The 20,034-nt window shown below is 37.7% G+C and overlaps 1 protein-coding gene across 3 annotated transcripts in view; it reads right to left on the bottom strand.

The window, feature by feature from the left end:
- Positions 1 to 1,142: 1,142 nt before the first annotated feature.
- Positions 1,143 to 20,034, bottom strand: part of HSF2 (heat shock transcription factor 2) — a 53,597-nt gene continuing 34,705 nt past the window's right edge. For 2 of the 3 annotated variants that reach the window (XM_069076942.1, XM_069076940.1), the window contains 3 exons: positions 8,959 to 9,012; positions 4,745 to 4,829; positions 1,143 to 2,110 (listed from right to left, as the gene is read on the bottom strand). In XM_069076942.1, the coding sequence (XP_068933043.1) occupies positions 1,821 to 2,110; positions 4,745 to 4,829; positions 8,959 to 9,012 (429 nt within the window). In that variant the 3' untranslated portion in view covers positions 1,143 to 1,820. The remainder of the gene's footprint in view (positions 2,111 to 4,744; positions 4,830 to 8,958; positions 9,013 to 20,034) is intronic. The other variant, XM_069076941.1, reaches the window with a different exon arrangement.

The following is a 20,034-nucleotide window of genomic DNA, read 5'->3' on the forward strand; positions in this document are numbered from 1 at the left end:
CTGAGTACTGTGAAAGCGAAGAAACAGGAGGAGCCAAACTGCAAAAACAGCAAACTTGGGGATCTTCCTAATTTGTCTAGAATTAAAGTAGGAAAAGATAAAACCACTATTAGAGACAGTATGGCCAAAAAAAAAAAAAGCCCTGGCTCTGGAATAAAAAAGTCTGTGTTTAAGTCCTGACTTTACCATTATTAGTGATGTTACATTGGGCAACCTGCTTAACCCCTCTGGTTCTCAGTTCCCTCACTTGTTAAATGAGGGGTTTGGATTAAATTCTGTCTGAAGTCCCTTCCAGTTTTGCCTCTCATAAATGTACCGTGAAACCTTATTCGTGAATGTAAAGGGGAACTTTAAAGAGGACTAGTAAGGGATTTTTCCAATGTAAATGGCTACAGTGGGGCTACAGTGGGGCGGCCAGGTGGCTCAGCGAGTGAGAGCACCGGCTCCAGTGTCAGGATGACCTGGGATCAAATCCAGGCTCAGATACTCAGCACCACACCCAGAAACACCTGGCCTTGTAACCTTGAGCAAGTTACTTAACCCCGATTGCTTAAAAAAAAAAAAAGTAAATGGCTATAGTAATTATTAGTAATTCAAGACAACAGAGTCCTAATCTGTTCTGCTTTCAGGGAAATTATCTTCAAGGATACAGAACTCTGGCAGGAATTTGTTAATAAGCACTCTCTGGTTCTGGCACCTGATCTTCACATGCAGCTGGTGCAATTTTCTGGTAACATCATAGAGAGACAGAGACAAAGACAGGAACACAGACACACAGACACAGACACACGGAATTTGACAACAAAAATATATTCCATATATGTAGCCTACAACAACCAACAGTTAAGGTTGGCAACCATAATACTGATGCAGATGATTACTTTCCTAATTCTTTTGCCTCGTTTACATAAGACTAACTTGTAAATTAAAGCCTCTAAGTTATTGTATGCTGAAATGCAAAAAAGTTAAAGACAGAAGAATGCTTTAGAATCTACTAGCGTCACAGCTTTTTTTTTTTTTTACAGAAATCATACACAAAAAGACAGCAGAGCAGAAATGAGACCTAAATATCTACTGCATTTATTTTTACTTGAGTATGACTAAAAAAGAGCAGGAAAAAAAAGAAACCCAAAACACAAGCAAACTGAAAAACCTTTTATTTGACACCTCAATGGGCAGAGATGATCTCCACTACCTAAAGTAGACTGCGAAGGTTTTAGGGGCAGGAGAAAATCATGCCCACTTCACTATTCTTGTGTGGTGCAGAGGAATACATCTCAGAACCAAGGGAGACCAATGAAATTCTACTAGATCCAGGCACTTTATGTTCCCAGTTTTGAAAAGCCAAGTGTAAAAATTTTAATAAAAGTTAACTGCAACAGAAAAATCGTTCAGAATACCATCTTCTGCACTAGTGTGTTACACTGAATGCAGATAGCATCAAACAAATAAAACAAATTACAACAAAACAAATGAAGATTTAATTAGATCAGGGTAATGGGCATATACATGAAAACAAAAATTAGTGAATTCCACTGCAATTGGGGAAAGAATGGCAATTTGAATCCAAATTAAGGATCTGCCAATAGTATTCAGGAAATCTTATAGAACTACACAGCTGAGTAACATTTGAAAGCTTTGCAAGAGTGATCAGTGTGTGGTTAGACTTGAAGTAGGGACAGGGAAGGTGCTTTAGATTCCACAGTATCTGAATACACAAAACAAAGCCATTTACAAAACAAAAGAGTACCAAATGATACTTTAAATAAATAGTTCATCATTTTGATGAATATATACATTTAGTCCACCTTCTTGGGGATTCAATTATCTAAGAGTGGCATATCACTGTCCAATGGTGCAGGGGCAAGTTCACATAAATAGAACAGTGTGGCTTCACTAGCTTCGGCTTCAGTCAATGGTTCCAGTCGAACAAGCTTACTTTGGGTTGGTTCTGGGTCCAGACTACTATCCAGAAGCTCATCAACCTCTAAGGGTTTGTCTGAAGAAGACGCAGCTTCTGAAGTTGCACTTCCATTTTCAACAGTGGAAGATGGGCTCCCATCAAGAAATGCAAGGAGAGGAAAAGCTGTGTACTGGATGAGCTGTTTATCTAAAAAGAGGAACAGAATACTCTCAAGATTAATTTATACAAAACCAAAAGGAAAACAGAGAAGCTACACAATTAAGAAATGAGAGTGGACAATAGAATCCATGTCTTCTCCCAATTTTACCACTCTGCTTCTCAGTCAGAATACCGATGCAATGATGCCAATCTCTATGTGAAAAAAGCATATTACAAATCCCAACTTCTGACCACAGTTCACAGAGGCTATAATAGTTACTCTTAGCTTCAAGAGGAAAAAGAATCCAAAGAAAAGAGGCAGTTTAACTGTCATTTGGAGACTTAACTGTCATGACCAGAGAGATTGTATGAGGTATACAGAAAGGACTAAGAGGACTTCTTTCCTGAGAGACTCTGACTTCACTATCACTGAGTGAGGCTGAAAAGATACTTCTTGAGAAAATGTGACTGCCAAGCTGAGAGAGCTAAATGATGGGAATTCTGTATCAATAGCTAAGAAGTATGGAGTTAAAACTGATAGAGATGCCACTGCTTGTGATCTTCCTCACTCTGATATACCGTTGAAATATTTCAATTTGTTGTTATTCAGTCATTTCAGTCATGTCTGACTAATTTTTTATGACCTTATTTGGGGTTTTCTTGGCAAAAGATACTGAATTGGTTTGCCATTTCCTTCTCCAGCTCATTTCACAGATGAGAAAAATGAGGCAAATAGGGTTAAGTGACTTGCCCAGCATCACACAGCTAGGTAAGAGTCTGAGGCCAGATTTAAATTCAAGAAGACAGTATTCCTGACTTCAGGCCTGGCATTCTATCCATGTCACCTAGCTGCCCCCTAATTCTAAAATATGTTTGTATTTTGTATTGTTTTGTATTGTATATCGTACTGTAATAAACTGCACAGCCATTAGCATTCACATTTCTTTGAAAATGGAAAATCTTAAACTCAGCATGTCCAAAATGAATTTAACTCTTCCTCCTTGCCCCCAACCTTCTCCCTCTTCCTAACTTCCCCATTACTGTAAAGTATACCACCATCCATCCAGTCAACTTGGCTCTCAACATAGATGTCATCCTGAACCTCTCACTCTCTCACCCTCCATATCCAATCAGTTGACAAGTCCCAGCATTTTTATGTTTGTTAATACCTCTTGTATATACTTCCTTTTCTCCTTTGACACTGCAACCACCTCATTACCTCATGCTTGGTTTCTCTACCTCAAGTCTCTCCCCACTCCAGTCCATCTTCCATTCAACTCTCAAAATAATACTCCTAAAACAAAAGTCTGACCCTATCACATCTCCCCCCCCGCCATTCAATAAGTTCTGGTAGCTCCCTACTACTCTAGGAACAAACATGAGATCCTGTTTGGCTCTTAAAGCCCTTTGTTACCTGGCCCCTTCCTACATTTCCAGTCTTCTTATACCTTAACTCCAACCCCCTCTATGTATTCTGCCACCCAGTGACACTAGTTCCTTGAACAAGAGATTCCATCTCCAAATGCCCCTTTTTCACCTGCGATCCTCCGTGCCTGGAATTCTCTCCCTCTTCTCTGCTCCTAGATTCTTTGGCTTCCTTCAAATCTCAGTCCAAATCCCACCTTCTGCAAAGAAGGCTTTCCTGATCCCTCTTCATGCTAATGCCCTCCCTTTGTCCATTATACAGTGTATCTTTTTATTACATAGTAATTGGCATATTGGTCTTTTGCTTTTCTTTCTAGCCTTATCACTCAGCACAGTGCCTTGGTTCATAGTGGACGTTTTAATAACTCCTCTCCACATAATCTAAATTCTATCTAAACTTCATGCTACTGTCCTATGCTTGGAATACCCTTCCCTCAGCCCCCAAGCTTAATCTCTTGAAATTCTAACCATCCTTTAAAGCAGAGGTGTCAAAAGGGGCCCAAAATACTCCAACTGCCATATAAACCAGATTAAAATAAAATGTAACTTGGAAATAAGTACAAATAGAACAGATGATGTTAATGGGTGGTTTTTAAAGTCAATCTGTACAGTGAGAGAATCTCATGTATAGTTAGTTTAGTAGTTCCCGTTTCTGTTTGAGTTTGACACCACAACTTTAATACCACCTAGAGAGGCAGTATGGTAAAGGGGAAAAGACTGCTGAATTTGGTGTTGGGTCAGCCTGAAGACATTCTGTCTTTGCTGCTGGTTACCTGTACGGATGGCCCTAGGAAAGTCCTATCAACTCTCTGGCTCTCCCTTATTTATAAAATCAGAGGATTAAAGTCCCTCCTAGTTTGAGAGCCATGATTCCTCTCCATTATGGTCAATGAAAACTTTTTTTCAGCTTCGGACTTTTTACAAAACACTACTGCACCACCTTTCTCTTAATTCATTTACTTTGCCTTATAATTACATTTTACGTCTCTTATATGACCTAAAAGTGTCAGAAAATGCTGGTACCGATATGGCATACAACTTATTTTTCTGTGTAGTGCTCTCAAGCAAACTATAAGGATGTTGCTTACTGCTGCCACTGTTAGTTGATTCTGCATAATTAAGAGAAGATTGACCAAGAAGGAGGATAGAGGTTGTAAATGTGAGGATTGCTGAGAAATGACTGTGGTATAAAAAAAACAAACAAATAGTAACAACAAAAGATAAAATACACCTCAATGTTGCATCTTATACACATACCTGATTTAGGCTTAGAAGTTTTTCCATCTTCTGAAGTTGGCTGAACTTCATTATTCTTATTAGTTTCTGATGCTTTATTTTCCAACTGGGGAAAAACCCAACATAGTCAAATATTATGCCTGCATCTTTTTTGGGTTCTTGAAAACTTACCTATACATCCAGTATTGACACAGAAAAGTGTAAATATCAGTCAGAGAATGTTAAGTGCTGGAAGGGACCTAACAAAGGTCTAATCCAAACTTCCTGTTGTACATATAGGTGAAGAATATGAAGATGGAGACATCTTTAATTGAGCTTACACTCTAGCTGGACACAGAAGAGACATACAAGTAACCCTAATACATAGTGTACTATAAGGCCAAGAAGGAAGGGCTACAGGAGTTCAAAGAAAAGAAATAATCATTCCTAGAAGGGAAAGGGGGTAAGGAGGCAACACTAGGGAAAGTTTCAAAGAAGAGGTTATACTTGGAGAGGACCTAAAAGGGCAGGCAGAGTTTTAATGAAATATAGATTTGGAGGAGGGACCATTTTAGAAACAATTCTTAGTTGCAGTCTGACTAGGGCTATGTGAGGAAAAGCAGAGGGCAATAAAAATACAAATCTGAGGCCAGATATTATAAAAGGACTTGAATATTAAGCTAAGGAATTTGGATGTAATTTACTAGGCAATGATGAACCACTTAAGTATTTAATTAGAAGCAGTGATCATGGCCATGCTTTAGAAAGACTAAACTGATTTTTAAGGTATTTATGACAGCAATGGGACTCTAAGAGAAGTTGAAAGCTTGGCCCCCAAGAAAAAAGAAAAAAATTAACTTCCCACCTTTTTCTGCAGAGGTGCGTGACTATAGATGTAGAACACCAGAGCCGTCAAGATTCAGCTGATATGCTGTTTAGTCTTCCTGAAACGCTTTTCTTTTTTCCCCCTCCCTCCTTCTCTTTTGTGTTAAAAGGGAAGCCAGGGTAAGGTATTTGGAAATTAAAATGATGAAAAGAATAGCTAGCAATAAAAAAATTTAAGGGGGATGGGAGACACTGCAAAGAACAAATGAATAAAACTTGCCAACTGACTGGACAATGGGAAATTTTAAAGTGGGAAGGAATACACAATGACTAAGATTTCAAAATAACTCCAGATAAAGATTAATTTTTTTAAATATAAAATATTTCAGAAATATTTTCAAAATGCATTACACATTTTTTCCAATTTAAGAGAAGAAAAGAAATTGGGCACTACCTGCACAGGAGCAGATCACATCTCTTCTAGAGCTTGGCAGACATTTGAGTTGCTGTAGCTGTAAAATTCATCAACTTGCAGGCAACCTGATGATTGCTTAGCCCCTCTTAATTGAGTCCCTCTAGCTTGGCAGTTATCTGCCAGAAACAGGACTGCATGACAACTTTTAAACTCAGGGTCATCTCCACGTCAAGATGAAACAGAGGAAGATTTCCTTTTCTGACTGACATGGAATGATCATTGTCAGGAACAATTACTGGAGAGATCCTTAGAAGCTGAGGTGCAATAGGATCGTCTGTCCCTCTGCATTCAGAATGCCTGTCTTTCTCTGCCATACAATGTCATCTTATCTACTTCTTACTCCTCATTGTGTTGTTTCTATACCTGCCAAGATTTTCTCTTTCTTTATCTCCTATTTTTCTTGAACTTTTAGGGTGGCCTGTAGCACAGCTTTTTACAGCCACTAGTGAGAAATGTATATATCTTCTGGACAGTAAATGGATCAATCATATCTTTAAATACTCTAAATACTCCTAACGTCAACTTTTTTTTTCTTGCTATACAGAAGTGCTCAAACTTTGAATGTTGGGGTTTTTTTTGAGTACTTTTGAGGAAAAAAAAAGGGGTTGTCTCAGAGGTCTGCAAGATAGATAAATCTGACATTATTCTATGTCAAATATAAATAGAATACTTATATCTTATTCACTTAAGATTCTACATAAGAGGAAAAGTATACCTTTTTAAAATGTGATTATTCTTAATAAGTATTTGTTGCAAAGCATTTGAGATCTGCTTTATTTTTACTCAATACTATCATTTTTCATTAACTGTGTAGTCCTAAGTAAAAACCCCAGTAAATCAATGCTCTTCAGCAGAATTACAGGCAACTCTGTGGCTGCTCAAAGTGCCAGGAATTAAATTTTAGAAAAAAAGATCCTCACCTGTGTTAAAGGGGTAATTTACAACATAGATGTAGAAAAAATTAAAAAGAGAAACATATAATAAACACACACAAAAATAAAGGTCCCTTCCAGAAATAAGACTGTATGACTAAGAAACATGGGAACACATTCATAATATGGTTGAGGAACCATGAAAAGTCTCTAACACAAGTAATCAAGTATTTTACACACACACACACAGGTATTTTATATATAAAATATATTCTTACATGTACATGATATTATGATAATGAATATATTACACACATACATATACATATATAAATATAAACTGGTTTCTTGGTATTCAATTTTGACAAAGGATCAATGGTAGGTGGTTCTGTGAAGACCTAGAGTCAATAAATTGTACACATACACTCAAATATAATTCACAATAAGAATTACTTTAGTATGTTTTCCCCCATCCCTAAACTGTTAGAATAAAAATAAAATGATAAAAAATAAAAACCTAAAATAAATAAAATTCAAAAAACAAATAGTTTGGGATATGTGATAAATTCGTTTACTTTAAAACTTAAAAGTGTATGCACAAAGAAAATTAAGATTTTAAAAACCAAGATGAGGGGAACTTTTGCCTACCTAAAAGATAATTTGGTATAAAAAACACTAAATTTGGAATCAGAAGATATGAGTTCAAATATAGGCTCTGTTACTTATGAATTTCATGGTTTTGGGGAAGTCTGTTTTGTACTCTCGGTCCCAATTTTCTCATCTGCATAATGAAGGGGCTTGACTAGATGATCTTATGAGACTGGTTTTTCCTATTTCACTTAACCTGGACATACAGAAGTCACTCATGGGCCTGATCCCAATGTTAATTCACAAGGAGGCTTTAATCTTCTCCATTCTGTCTTCTTGCCCTCTCCTCCCAAAGACTCACCATTTTTTTTTTATTTTTTTGCTTTTTAGGGAGGGCAGTTGGGGTTAAGTGAATTGCCCAAGGTCACATGGCTAGTTTTGTGTTAAGTGTCTGAGGCCATATTTGAACTCAGGTCCTCCTGACTCCAGGGCCAGTGCCCCATTCACTGCGCCACCTAGCCGCCCCACGACTCACCATATTGATGCCAGACTTAGTAAATACAACCGAATTTAGTCCACTGCATCTCAGAACTCTAAGTTCAAGCAATCCACCAGCCTTAGCCTCCCTCAGTAGCAGGGACTTACAGTATGCTGTCACACCAGACCCCTTTATGACTATGATCTAATTACAAATCATCTTTATTGGGTCATTAAAGCAGTTTACTCAAAAATCTCTATTTGCTAATACTTTGTTAGCTCAGAAGTTATTACTATATTATAAGTTAATTTCTTTAAACAGTCTACAATTCTGGTTTCATTCATTTAAACTTGCTACACCTCCACATTAGCCCAAATTATCGGCACTTTCACATATTAGAAAAATTAGCATAGTAATAAAAGGAATTATCATAGGAACAGTTTCCAGAAAAACACACTACTATAAATAACCCACACTTCTATTGTGCCATAAGGTTACAAAGCACTTTTCTGCCAACAACTCTGTGAAGCAGTTTAAGTATTGTCAGTTTACAGATGAGTAAACTGAGGATCAGAGATAATAAATTTCTTGCCAAGGACCACTCAGATATTAGCTGCTACAGTCAGGTCTTCTGACTTCAACATAATGCTTCGTGCTATAACTCTGCCTCCCTCTACCAAGAAGTTGCTTAGAAGTATGGGAGGCATGTATATATTTACATGACATATTTAGTATGTCATTATTATTTCAAAGTTCCTCCTTCACAATCCCAACTTTAATCAGGAGATTGTCCAATATCCAACTACATTTTACACTAATTGTTTATCACGTAAGTTCTGAAAGAACAATCATCACTAAAAGTTTTTACCCAGAACTCCAATACCTCTGGTAAGATATTTTATCAGAAAACAAAATGCTTTTCTTTAGTGAAAGGAACAATCTCACTGCTTTCTAGTTATCATTATTTCAGATTTTTTTAAATAGCTATGGGTCCTGAGCAATATTAACTAAAACTTACTTTTGTATTACTGATGTAATCTGTGGGATTCATCTGCACAGAGCTAGTGAAAAGCTGAAAGACCAAATGAGACATTGTAAGTTGAATAAATATTAAAGAATATTATATTTACTCATGATTTCCAAAAAGCCACAATAGGCAGAGGTCTTGTCAGGTAAAGAGATGTGACCCTACACCACAAGTTCATAAGCAGTAATATTATCTAGAGAAAATTTTGAGATAAGGAGAAGAATAAAGAAAAAGATAAAACAAAGAAAGCCATACGCCAGACAGGGTTTCTCTGCCATTATGTATCACGTGGAAGTTGCTTCCTGTTGTTTCAAACTCTTCTTTCTGGTTCTAATTGTTCTGCTAAGGCACAGGAAGGCAATCTGGGGGCACCTAAGACAACTAATGCTGATGTTCTATCCCTCTTAAACACTTTCCTTTCTTTTCTACTCTCCAATTTAATCCCTCTCCCTTTGAATTTTTCTCTAATTATTTAAACCCCTCAATGACATTATCCCGTCTCCCTAGGTTGTGGTCAGTACTAAAATAGTACAGCCTGGAGCACTTAGTAGCCCCCAATAAGTTTTGACTAAAGAAGTTGAAGACTCCTGCTCCAAGAAAATGGTACTAAGGCTATAGTTAAAAAGTAACATTTGCTCCCAATGACAAATATACTATTTTTTTTGGAGGGCAATTGGGATTAGGTGACTTGCCCAAAGTCACAAGGCTAGTTTTTTTTTGTGTTAAGTGTATGAGGCCATATTTGAACTCAGGTCCTCCTGACTCCAAGGCCAGTGCTCTATTCACTGCGCTGCCTAGCTGCCCCCGACAAATATACTCTTAAAAGTATTATTAACAATATTGCTCTCTCTCCCCCTCACTGTCACAAGAAATCTTAAGTTCTTACTAAACAGCATGCACTAGTGGGTCACCTACTAGAGATGTGTATATTTTGCAACTCAAAAAGAAATTTATTCATTTCATAATATTTGGTATTAAAACAGCTGAAGAAAGAAAAAAGCTGAACATGTGAGAATACTAGGTATACAAGATAGAGCAAGACTCATATAGAAGGGAACAGGAAGTCTTATAATAGGAAAAGAGGACAGTTAAGTTTGGATGTGGACAGGGACAGAACTGGGAGAAAGGAGCAGCATGAAAACAGACATAGGGTAGAAATGGGAACGATAGCTTCTAGGGATAGCAAGGAGACCAGTTAGTTGAATCAGAAGGTTTGAGTTGAGAATCAGAAGGTTTGAATGACAAACAAGGAGACTAGGACTTAATTATCTTTGTATGTCCTTAGGAACTCCTGTGCACAGCACATGCTTAGGAGAAAGGTCAGATTATGTCCCCTTGAGTAAACAAGGGAAAATTACATTATTTCCCATAGGACTACATTCTGGAAACAATGTGGAGTTACTATAAGTATCAGAGTGAAGGCAAGTTCAAGGCAAATTCAGAGTAAAAATTGGTACTTTGTGAAGAATGCTGTAATGGCCAATCAATTAATAAACATTTATTAAGTACCTACTATATAACAGGTACTATACTAAGTGATGGGGATACAGAAAAAGGCAAAAGATGGATACTGTTTCCTAGGTGCTCACAGTGTAACATGCAAACAACTCTGCACAACAAAGCTATATACAGGCTACACAGGAAATTAACAGAAGGAAGGACCTAGAATTACAAAGGATAAGGAAAGGCTTTCTGTAAAAAAGGGGGTTTTAACTAGGACTTGAAGGGAGCTAGAGAAGTGAAGAAGTAGAAATGGGGGGGGAGAGAGAGAGAATTCTAAGCATAATGACAGCCAGTGAAAATGCTGGAGTCAGGAGATGGGAGTGTCTTGTACAAGGGAACAGCGAGAAGGTTGTCATTGAATGTATGTGTGTGTGGAGAGGACTGAGGGTGATGCGGGTGGGGGTGAGGAGATATAAGAGGACTCAAAAAGAAGGGAAAGAAAGGTTATGAAGGTTTTAAAACTGTAAACAGAGGATTTTATATTTTATTCTGGAGGTGCTAGGGAACCAGTGGAATTTACTGAGTGGGGATGGAGATATAGTTAACATTTAGACTTTAGAAAGATCACTTTGACAGCTGAGTAAAGGACAGACAGGAGCAGGAAGATACTTAAGACAGGGAGACCAAACAGCAAGCTATTACAATAGTCCAGGCATCTAGGATGGTGGCAGTGTCAGAGAATACAAGGAGGTATGAGAAACGTTACAAAAGTAAAATGGACAGGTTTTGGCAACATATTTAATATGGGACTGGGGGTGGGGGAAGAGAGTGAGAGGAACTGAGGATGACCTAAGTTGTTGGCTTGGGTGACTGTAAGTATGGTAGTATCCTCAAGAGCAATGAGGAAGTCAGGAAGGAGGATTTTCTGAAGAAAAGATAACAAATTTAGTTTTGGACATACTGACTTTAAGTCACCTATGGAAATCTGAGATGTCCAAAAGGCAGCTGAAGGTACAAGACTGGAAGTCAGCAGAGACATTAGCAAGTAGTTTTGAGAATCATCAGCAAAGATAATAGAAATGGGTGCTGATGAGATCACAAAGTGAAAACAGTTCAGAGGAGAAGACAGAGAGCCACACTGCTGTGGGATACCTGTGGTTAGTAGGCATGAACTGGATGAAGATTCAAGGAAGGAGACTGAAAAAGCAGAGTCAGCTAGTTATGTGGAAGGAGAACCAGGAGAAGGTAATATCTTGAAAACCTAGAGAGCAGTAAGTATCAGAAGAAGAGGGTGATCAATGATGTCAAAGACTGTGGAGAGATAGATCCAGAGATAGATGTGGAGAGATAGAAGAATAATAAGGACTGAGAAAAAGGCCACTAGAGATCATTAACTTTGTAGAGAGCAATTCCATTGTAATGATGAGATCAGAAGTCAGACTGCACAGAGTTAAGAAAAAAGCAAGGGGCGGCTAGGTGGTGCAGTGAATAGAACACCCACTCTGGAGTCAGGAGGACCCGAGTTCAAATCCAGACTCCAACACAACACTTCCTAGCCTTGTGACCTTGGACAAATCACTTAACCCCAACTGCCCTGCCTTCCCCCCTCCAAAAAAAATAAAAAGAAAAAAGTGAGGAAAAGAAGTGGAGGTACCAATTATAGATGGTCTTTCCAAGGACTTTACTACAAAGGAGAGAAAAAGATTGGATGGATGTGTCAAGTGAGGTTTTCTGAGGATGGGAAAAGGCATGAACATGTTTGTAGGCATTAGAGAAGCAACCAGGAGATAGGGAAAGATTCAAGATAAATGGAGTTGGTATAATATAGAGGGGAATGTGGATTACAACCATTAACATTTTGGGTTTTACAATGCACTATTTTCCTCACAATAATCCAGTGAAGCAGGTAACGTAAGCATTATTATCCCACTTTACAGGTAAGGAAAACTGAGGCTCAAGGATATTAAAAGACTTTCCCTGTGGTAGTAACTTAACTAGTTAAGTGTCAGAGCTAGGTCTTGAACCCAAATCTGACTCTAACTTGAGTAATTTTTTTCACTACATCAGGCAGGACTAATAAGAGTCTTCAATAAAGTGATGCTGGGGGGGGGGAATGAAACCTGATGCAACTGACATTTTGAAAGATAATCCACAAGATTTGGTGAGTCACTGACTAAAGATGATGAAGAAGTCAAAGATGATACTAGGGATTTTCTGAAAGATATCAGTAAGAAGTGAGGGGAGCTTTGTTTAAGCTCTTTCAGTGATTTAGAAATGATATCCAACCCTCTTCCCTGCCTTATCAGAAAGAAATTTAGTAGAAATAGAAAAATAAAAGTTACCTGGAGAAAGGGAGAATATTCTTATACAGCCATTATTGACCATGGAAAAACAATGACTTGCTACCTCAAAATCCCATTATCTGTAATACTACTAACATTTCTTGTCCAGGTGCTTATCTCACCTGGAAGATCACAGGTTGGGGGGTGGGGTGAGGTGGGGGAGAGGGACTTTCATTCTCTACCTTCCATCTCCCTACTAATTTTGGGTTAAAGGGTCCACAAATTATTGAGCTTTTCTTCCATTCCAGTTCCCATGTAGACCAATCAGATCTAAAGCCATCTCAAGAGAAGTCTCTTAACCACTTGAAGGTCCCAGATAGTTAAGAGGAAGTCTCCTCATCAATCTAACCCCAGGAGGTCACTCCTGTTCCTTGATCACAATACCAGGCCTGAGTTGAAAGAAGTCTCCATCCTTTGTCCAACTGCAGCCTTTTCAAAGCCCTGGGAAGTCACATACAAATTAACACAACTCTGAGGTACCAGCACACACCCAGCAAACTGGCAAAATTTATTGTAAGCAATGGAAATCAATGCTAATAGTGCTGTGGAAAAAGGTGCATTCATTTGCTGGTGAAAATGCATATCAACAGAATCTTTTGGGGAGACATCTAATAATATACAATGAAAGTTACAGAATAATAATACCCTCTAGCTCAATAATTCCATTGCTGGGAATATTTTCTAAAATGTGTTATCAAAGACAAAATGAAAAAAGCTTTGTGTTTCAAAGTTTTTCTATAGTATCATTACTTATAATTGAAAAAAACAATGGAAGCAACCCAAATGTCCAAAAATAGAGCAAAAACTGAAGGGAAGGAAGAAAAGGAGAGGAAGAGTGATTAAAAATATAAAAAAAGTCAATGTTACAATCAAGATTAGAAGGAAAACAGAAAGCTGGGAGACAATCTTTTTATAGCCAGTATTTCTGATAATATTTCTCTAAGTATATAAAGAATTTCTAAAATATATAGAGAAGGGAGTCAAATTTATAAGAATACAAGTCATTCCTCAACTGATACATGGTCAAAGTAAACAGTTTTCAGAGGAAGAAATTAAAGCTATCAGATTATAATCATAGGAACAAATGTACTAAATTACTACCGATTAGAGAAAATACAAATTAAAACAACTCTGAGGCACCACCTCACACCTATCAGAAAAAGAAAATGACAAATACTGGTGAAGATGTGGGAAAATTGGAACACTAAGCATTTATTGGTGGTGGAATTGTGAACTGATCCAACCATTCTGGAGAGCAATTTGGAATTATGCCCAAAGGGCAACCAAACTATGCAAATCCTTTGATCCAGCAATACCACTACTAGGTCTGTATTCTAAATAGATCATAAAAAAGAGAAAAGAATCCACAGTTACAAACATATTTATAGCAGCTCTTTTTGTGATGGCAAAGAACTGGAAACTGAGGGAATGCCCATCAATTGGGGAATGGTTGAACAAGTTGTGGTATGCAGATATAATGGAACACTACTGTACTATAAGAAATGAAGAGCAGACATTTCAGAAAAACCTGGAAAGATTAATATGAACTGATGCTGAGTGAAATGAGCAGAACCAGTAGAACACTGTACACAGCAACAATTGTGCGATAATTCACTATGATGGACTTGGCTCTTCTCAGCAATTCAATGATCCTAGATCCAATTTCAAAAAAACCATCACAGAAAATGCTAACCACACCCAAAGAAAGAACTATGGAGCCTGAATGCAGATCAAAGCATGCTATTTTCACCTTTTTTGTTTTTTCTTTCTCATGTTTTTTCTTTTTGTTCTGATTCTTCTTTCACAACATGACTAATGTGGGAAAATGTTTAACACGATTTTCATGTATAACCTATATCAGACTGTCTGCTGACTTTGGGGGAGGAAGGGAGGGAGAAAAATTTGGAACTCGAAATTTTACAGAAATGAATGTTGAAAACTATTTTTACATGTAATTGGAAAAACTATTATTAAGAAAAAAAGTCAATGTTACAGGGGCTGTAGGAAGACATGCACGCTACACTGCTGGTGGAGTAACGAAGTGGTCCAACAATTTTGGAAATCAATTAGAAATTTCATGAGTAAAGTCAAAACACTATTCATGCACTTTGACCTAGCAATACTACTACTGAACAGACACTTAAAGGTTAATGAGAAAAAAAGGAAAAATCCTATATACTTCAAAATATTTGTATCAGTACTTATTGTGGTACCAAAAAAAAACTTAAAGCAGAAAGATGCCTATTGATTGAGGAATGGCTGGACGATGGAAAACAAATGTAATGGCCTATCAATACACCATAAGAAATGATTAATATGGGAAATTTAGAGAAACATGGATGACTTGTATGAAGTGATGGAGGATGGAGAATGAGGAAAGCAGAACAAAGAACACGAACACAAACACACACACACAGACACTGACTAAAATAATGTGAATGACAACCTAAAAAAGCCATTAAATTGGTAAGCTGTAATGAACAATCTTATCTTAGGGAACTTAAGGAAAAACATTATCTTTCCACTTTGAGGTAGGATCTATGGATATATAATGTGGTATACATTGTCAGAGAAACCTTGGCTTCACTTAATTATTTGGTGATAATTTTTGTTGTTAAAATGAAGAGGTCAATGGGGGAATGGAAGACAGGTTGAAGGGAAATGATGGGTGTAAAAAAAAAAAAAGAAACAACAAATTTATTATTATTTTTTTAAATAAGAGGAACAGTTAAATTCTGGAACATTAACATAATGTATTACTATAATGAAATAATATTAACAAGCATGAAGAGAAAAAGGAAATCAGTTAAGAGCTTTATGTAATAAAAAACAGGACCAAGAATATTCCAGAATTTCAGTGGTGGAGGGGACCACCTAGTCTAACCTATTTCCTAAAAAGAATATTTACAACATGACTGATAAGTGGTCAAATTTAACATTTGCTCTGAAGAGCTCCAGGGAGAGGAAACCCATTTACCTCCTCAAGCAGCCCAAAGTAATTCTGAATACTATAAATTTCAATTATTAGTAAAATTTCCTGACGGAAAACCTTTTAGCTTCCACGCTCTGTTCCTAGCTCTCCCTTTGAGGGACAAATAGAACAAATCTAGTCGCTCTTCCACGTGACAGCCCTTCAAATACCTGAAGAGATTCTCTCTCAACCTTCTCTTTTCCAGCCTAAATATTCCCAATTCCTCCATTCCTATTCCAATTCCTATGTGGCAAGGACACAAAGACCTTTACCATCCTGCTGATGTTATTCAGTCATTTCAATTGTGTCTAACTCTTTTGTGACCCCATTTGGGGCTTTCTTGGCAAAGCTATGGAGTGGTCTCTCATTTCCTTCTCCAGCTCATTTTGCAGATAAGTTAACAGAGGGAAGGTTAAGTGACCTGCCCAGGATCACATGGCTACATATAGCTACCATCCTGTAGTAGGAAACAATTTCTCTTAAGCTGAGACATCTATAACTAAAAACATTATTTTAGATATGGTCTGACCAGGGCATAGTACAGAGGAACTAATAAATTCTTCCTAAAAGCTATTCCTCTTTTATTGTGGTCCAAGAATAAATTAGTCAGCCTGCCACTGCTGACTCATAATGACTGGGGTTGTAATTCACTAAAACTTTCTTCATTATTTCCAACAAAATGAATCCTGCATCTTGTAACTGTGAAGTTAACTTTCTGAACTCTAGGATAAGGACTTTATATTCATCCCTACTCAATTTCATCTCATGATAATCCAATGCTCTAGTGACTAGAATCTAATCTGTCACAATCTTTTTGGATCCTGACATCCAGTGTGTCAGTTAACCTCTCAATATTGTAACATCTGCAAATCTGACAAACATTCCACCTGTAGCTTTACCTGTCTCACTAACAGATATTGAATAAATTCAAGGCCAACTACAGCAACCTGGTGCCCTACACTGGAAACTTTCAAAGCTAAAAACTAGCAGTGACCTCTTAATCTTGGTTATTCAACCTGTTCCAAAGCCATCTAATCAAACAATCACCCAAAACATATTTTGAACCTCTGCCTTACACTAATAGCATGAGAAATTTTAATCTAATGCTTTCCTAAAATCTGTGTAAGCCTGTATGAGCACTGTTCCCTTGATCTACCAGTTTAGAAATTCAGTCAAAAAAGGAAAAAAAAATTAATCTGGCATGACCTGTTCTTGCAAAAGTCAATATATTGGCTTTTCATGATCACCACTCCCCATTGTTTGTCCTTTCTCGAAAAGAACCATGACATCAGGAAGGTGATGCCATGAATTGCAAATGAATTGAATTTAAGGGGGGGGGGAGCTACACAAAGTAACCAGTGTCACTTTCTCTTCTGGACCCATCTGGATCCAGTGGCAAGATAAAGATCAGAACAATTGGAGGTGGCCCCTACTCCCTAAGGACTATGACCACAAAAGAATAAGTAAATGGGAATGAACAAAGAATCCACATAGAGACAAGAGGTTAATGACTAAAATGTTATGACATAGTGTGTTTTTTTGTTTACTGAAGATAGCTGCAAAACAAGTGTAACTAGCTGTATTACTATTCAATACAAACTTAAAATCTTTTAAAAGCAAAACTAAAAACTAAAAAATTATAGTGGATTTTTAGCCTACGTAACATGAAGATGATGGTGCCAACCAAGATGGTGGTCAGAAAATTCCAAGCTCTTAAGATTTTCCCCCACAAGAGAGATAAAACAGCTCCTCACAAGGCACAGAGCACTAAAAATAAATAAGAGTAGGGGCAGAACAGTCTTCCTTCTGGGAAAAATAGAGAAGATATGAAGAAAAATCCCAGGGCAAGATATCCTCCCAATGAAGAGTAAACACCTTCAGGCTAGGGACCACTTAAACAAGAGGCAAGCCCTGGGGTTGGCTGCCCCTCTGCTGACAAGGAACACAAGATCCAGCTGTGCTGCAGTCATGGCTGGGACAAGAAGGAACCAGCATATGCCTGGTGGGTGCAGAAGTAGTGCGGCTGTCATCGATGGCCATGGGCACTTAACAGGAGGGGCTGGAGGACTTGGTTTCAGTTATAGGCCAGAGGGAGGATCTGAGGTCAGAGGGACCATTCCCCATACACCAGGACTATAAGTAATTACAAAAACTAAACTACAACAAATTTTTAAAAACTGCACAGGCAAAAGAGAAAGAATCCAACCACACAGAGAGTTACTATGGGAATAGAAAAGAAAAAGACCAGGGACCATCTTCAGGAGAATACTGAAACAAAGAAATCCTTGTTTACCCCCAAAGAGTAATGTCAAATGGTCACTTCTTCAAAAAATAAGTCATAGAAAAAATTTAAAAAGACTTCAAAAATCAAATGAGACTGAGCAAAAACAAAAAAAAAATTCAAGAACAAGACTAATTACAAGGGACTCAATAAGGACAGACTGTTTACCTTTTATGGACATAAAATATATGTCTAAGATTATTATTAGTAATTGGGTAGTTCATAAGAAAGACTGTGGGGAGACTGGAGTATATGACTTTAAAATGTTAAACTTTAGGAACAGCTAAAAAGAGTAATTATTTTATACAAATGAGGTGCTAGAGCAATAATTGCCAGAAAGGAATTAGACAGGGGTCAGGAGGGCTGTTAGTTCTGGAAACCTACTAAAGTAATGGGTTCAAAAGGGAACAATACATATACATCTATAAGAGTATAAAAATCTAAATTCAGAAAGAAATAAAATGCTAAGGGGATGGCATAGGGAGGGGGAAGAGGACAAGGAAGCATATCTAGAGAAGAGGGTGAGGGAATAGGTTAAGGGAGGTATAGAAGGGTACTTAGATTAATGGGAATGGGAGATAAGGGAGTAATCTTTAGATAGGAGGGTGAGGGAATAGGTCAAAGGTAGGATAGGATACAGAAGGGGGTTTAGATTAAAGGGAATGGGAGGATAAAGGAGGGATCCTGTGGGGGTGGGGGGAGGTTAAGTAATAGGAGGACTATAGGAGGGTAAGGCAGAGAGTAGAAGTTAAGTGGAATATTCAGGAGGGATAAGAAATAAGAGATATGCACAAACATAAAACAAAGTTCAGGAGCAGAATTTGTTAGGGAAAGTATATGTTTACATGTGTATGTACATGTGTGTATATAAAAATATATCCATGCTTAATTGTAGCCTGGGGGAGAGGCGGGAAAGAGGACAAAGGAAAAAGGGTACAGTAGGGAACAAAAGAAAACTTACAAGGAAGCAAAGATGGATAGCTCTCTACACAACATGTAATATTTATTACATAGGCTTTCTTGAAATGGACATTTATTGCTATATATTTTGAATCCTCTCTTACATCCTGGGGTGCACATGCCAGGGTTTTTTTTTTTCCTTTTCTTGTATTTGTTTTAATATTTAAGCATATGTTACTTTTTTCAAAATTAAAAAAAATGATGGTGCCTTAGGAACTAGGAGAGTAGAAAAAGCAAATTCAGACGGGGCAGAGTTGAGTTTAGTTATGGGCATATTATTTTGAAGTGATGGCAAATCATCTAAAAAACAATATCCTATAGAAAAGACCTTAAATGATAGGTAAGAGCAGGTTGAATTTTTAAAGGGGACAGCATGTCAATAGCTCTGTGAGCAGGAACACAACACACCCAATGAAGAGCAGTCTGAAGATGTGTAAATCTGAGCAATAAAGTGTGAAAATGAAAAACAGAGCAGTAGGAGCAGAGGAGAGAACATTCTTGGCATACATCTGCTAAGTCCAATATCACAGAGAGGAGAATGTTGGGGAACAGAATGGTAATTCTCATGAGATTATCAAAGTAGAAGGGAATAAAATAACCAATGACTTTAGATGACTACACATAAGTAGAATAAGGGAAACAGAATCTTTAGAGAGTTAAGAAAGTCAACAAGGGCAGAGCCAAGATGGTGGTGTAGAAGCAGGAAAACTCCATGAACTCCCCCATAACCACCTCAAATACCTATAAAATTTGACTAATTTTACAACTACAGAAACCACAAAGGGACAGAGAAAAACAAATCTTCTGAAGGCAGCCCGGCAGGCCTACAGGAAGGGTCCATCACAGCCTGCTGGAAGCCGAGTCCCACCCACAGTGAGCCTGCAATTTTAGCTCCAGGTCAGCCCCGACCAGCAGCTGGGTCAGACCTCAGGAGAGTGGAACACCAGCAGCTATGGTGGTTTCCAGAATTATCAACCCACAAATGCCAAAGACAAAGTGAGAGGTCATTGTGGAACTCTGTTGGAAATGGGGGGGACGGAACACGGTCCAGCCTCTGCTCTTGGAGCAAG

Source organism: Petaurus breviceps, unplaced genomic scaffold (genome assembly GCF_028583685.1).
Source record: "Petaurus breviceps papuanus isolate PSGF00001 unplaced genomic scaffold, PetGlider_PUasm1.0 90977, whole genome shotgun sequence".
NCBI lineage: Eukaryota > Metazoa > Chordata > Mammalia > Diprotodontia > Petauridae > Petaurus > Petaurus breviceps.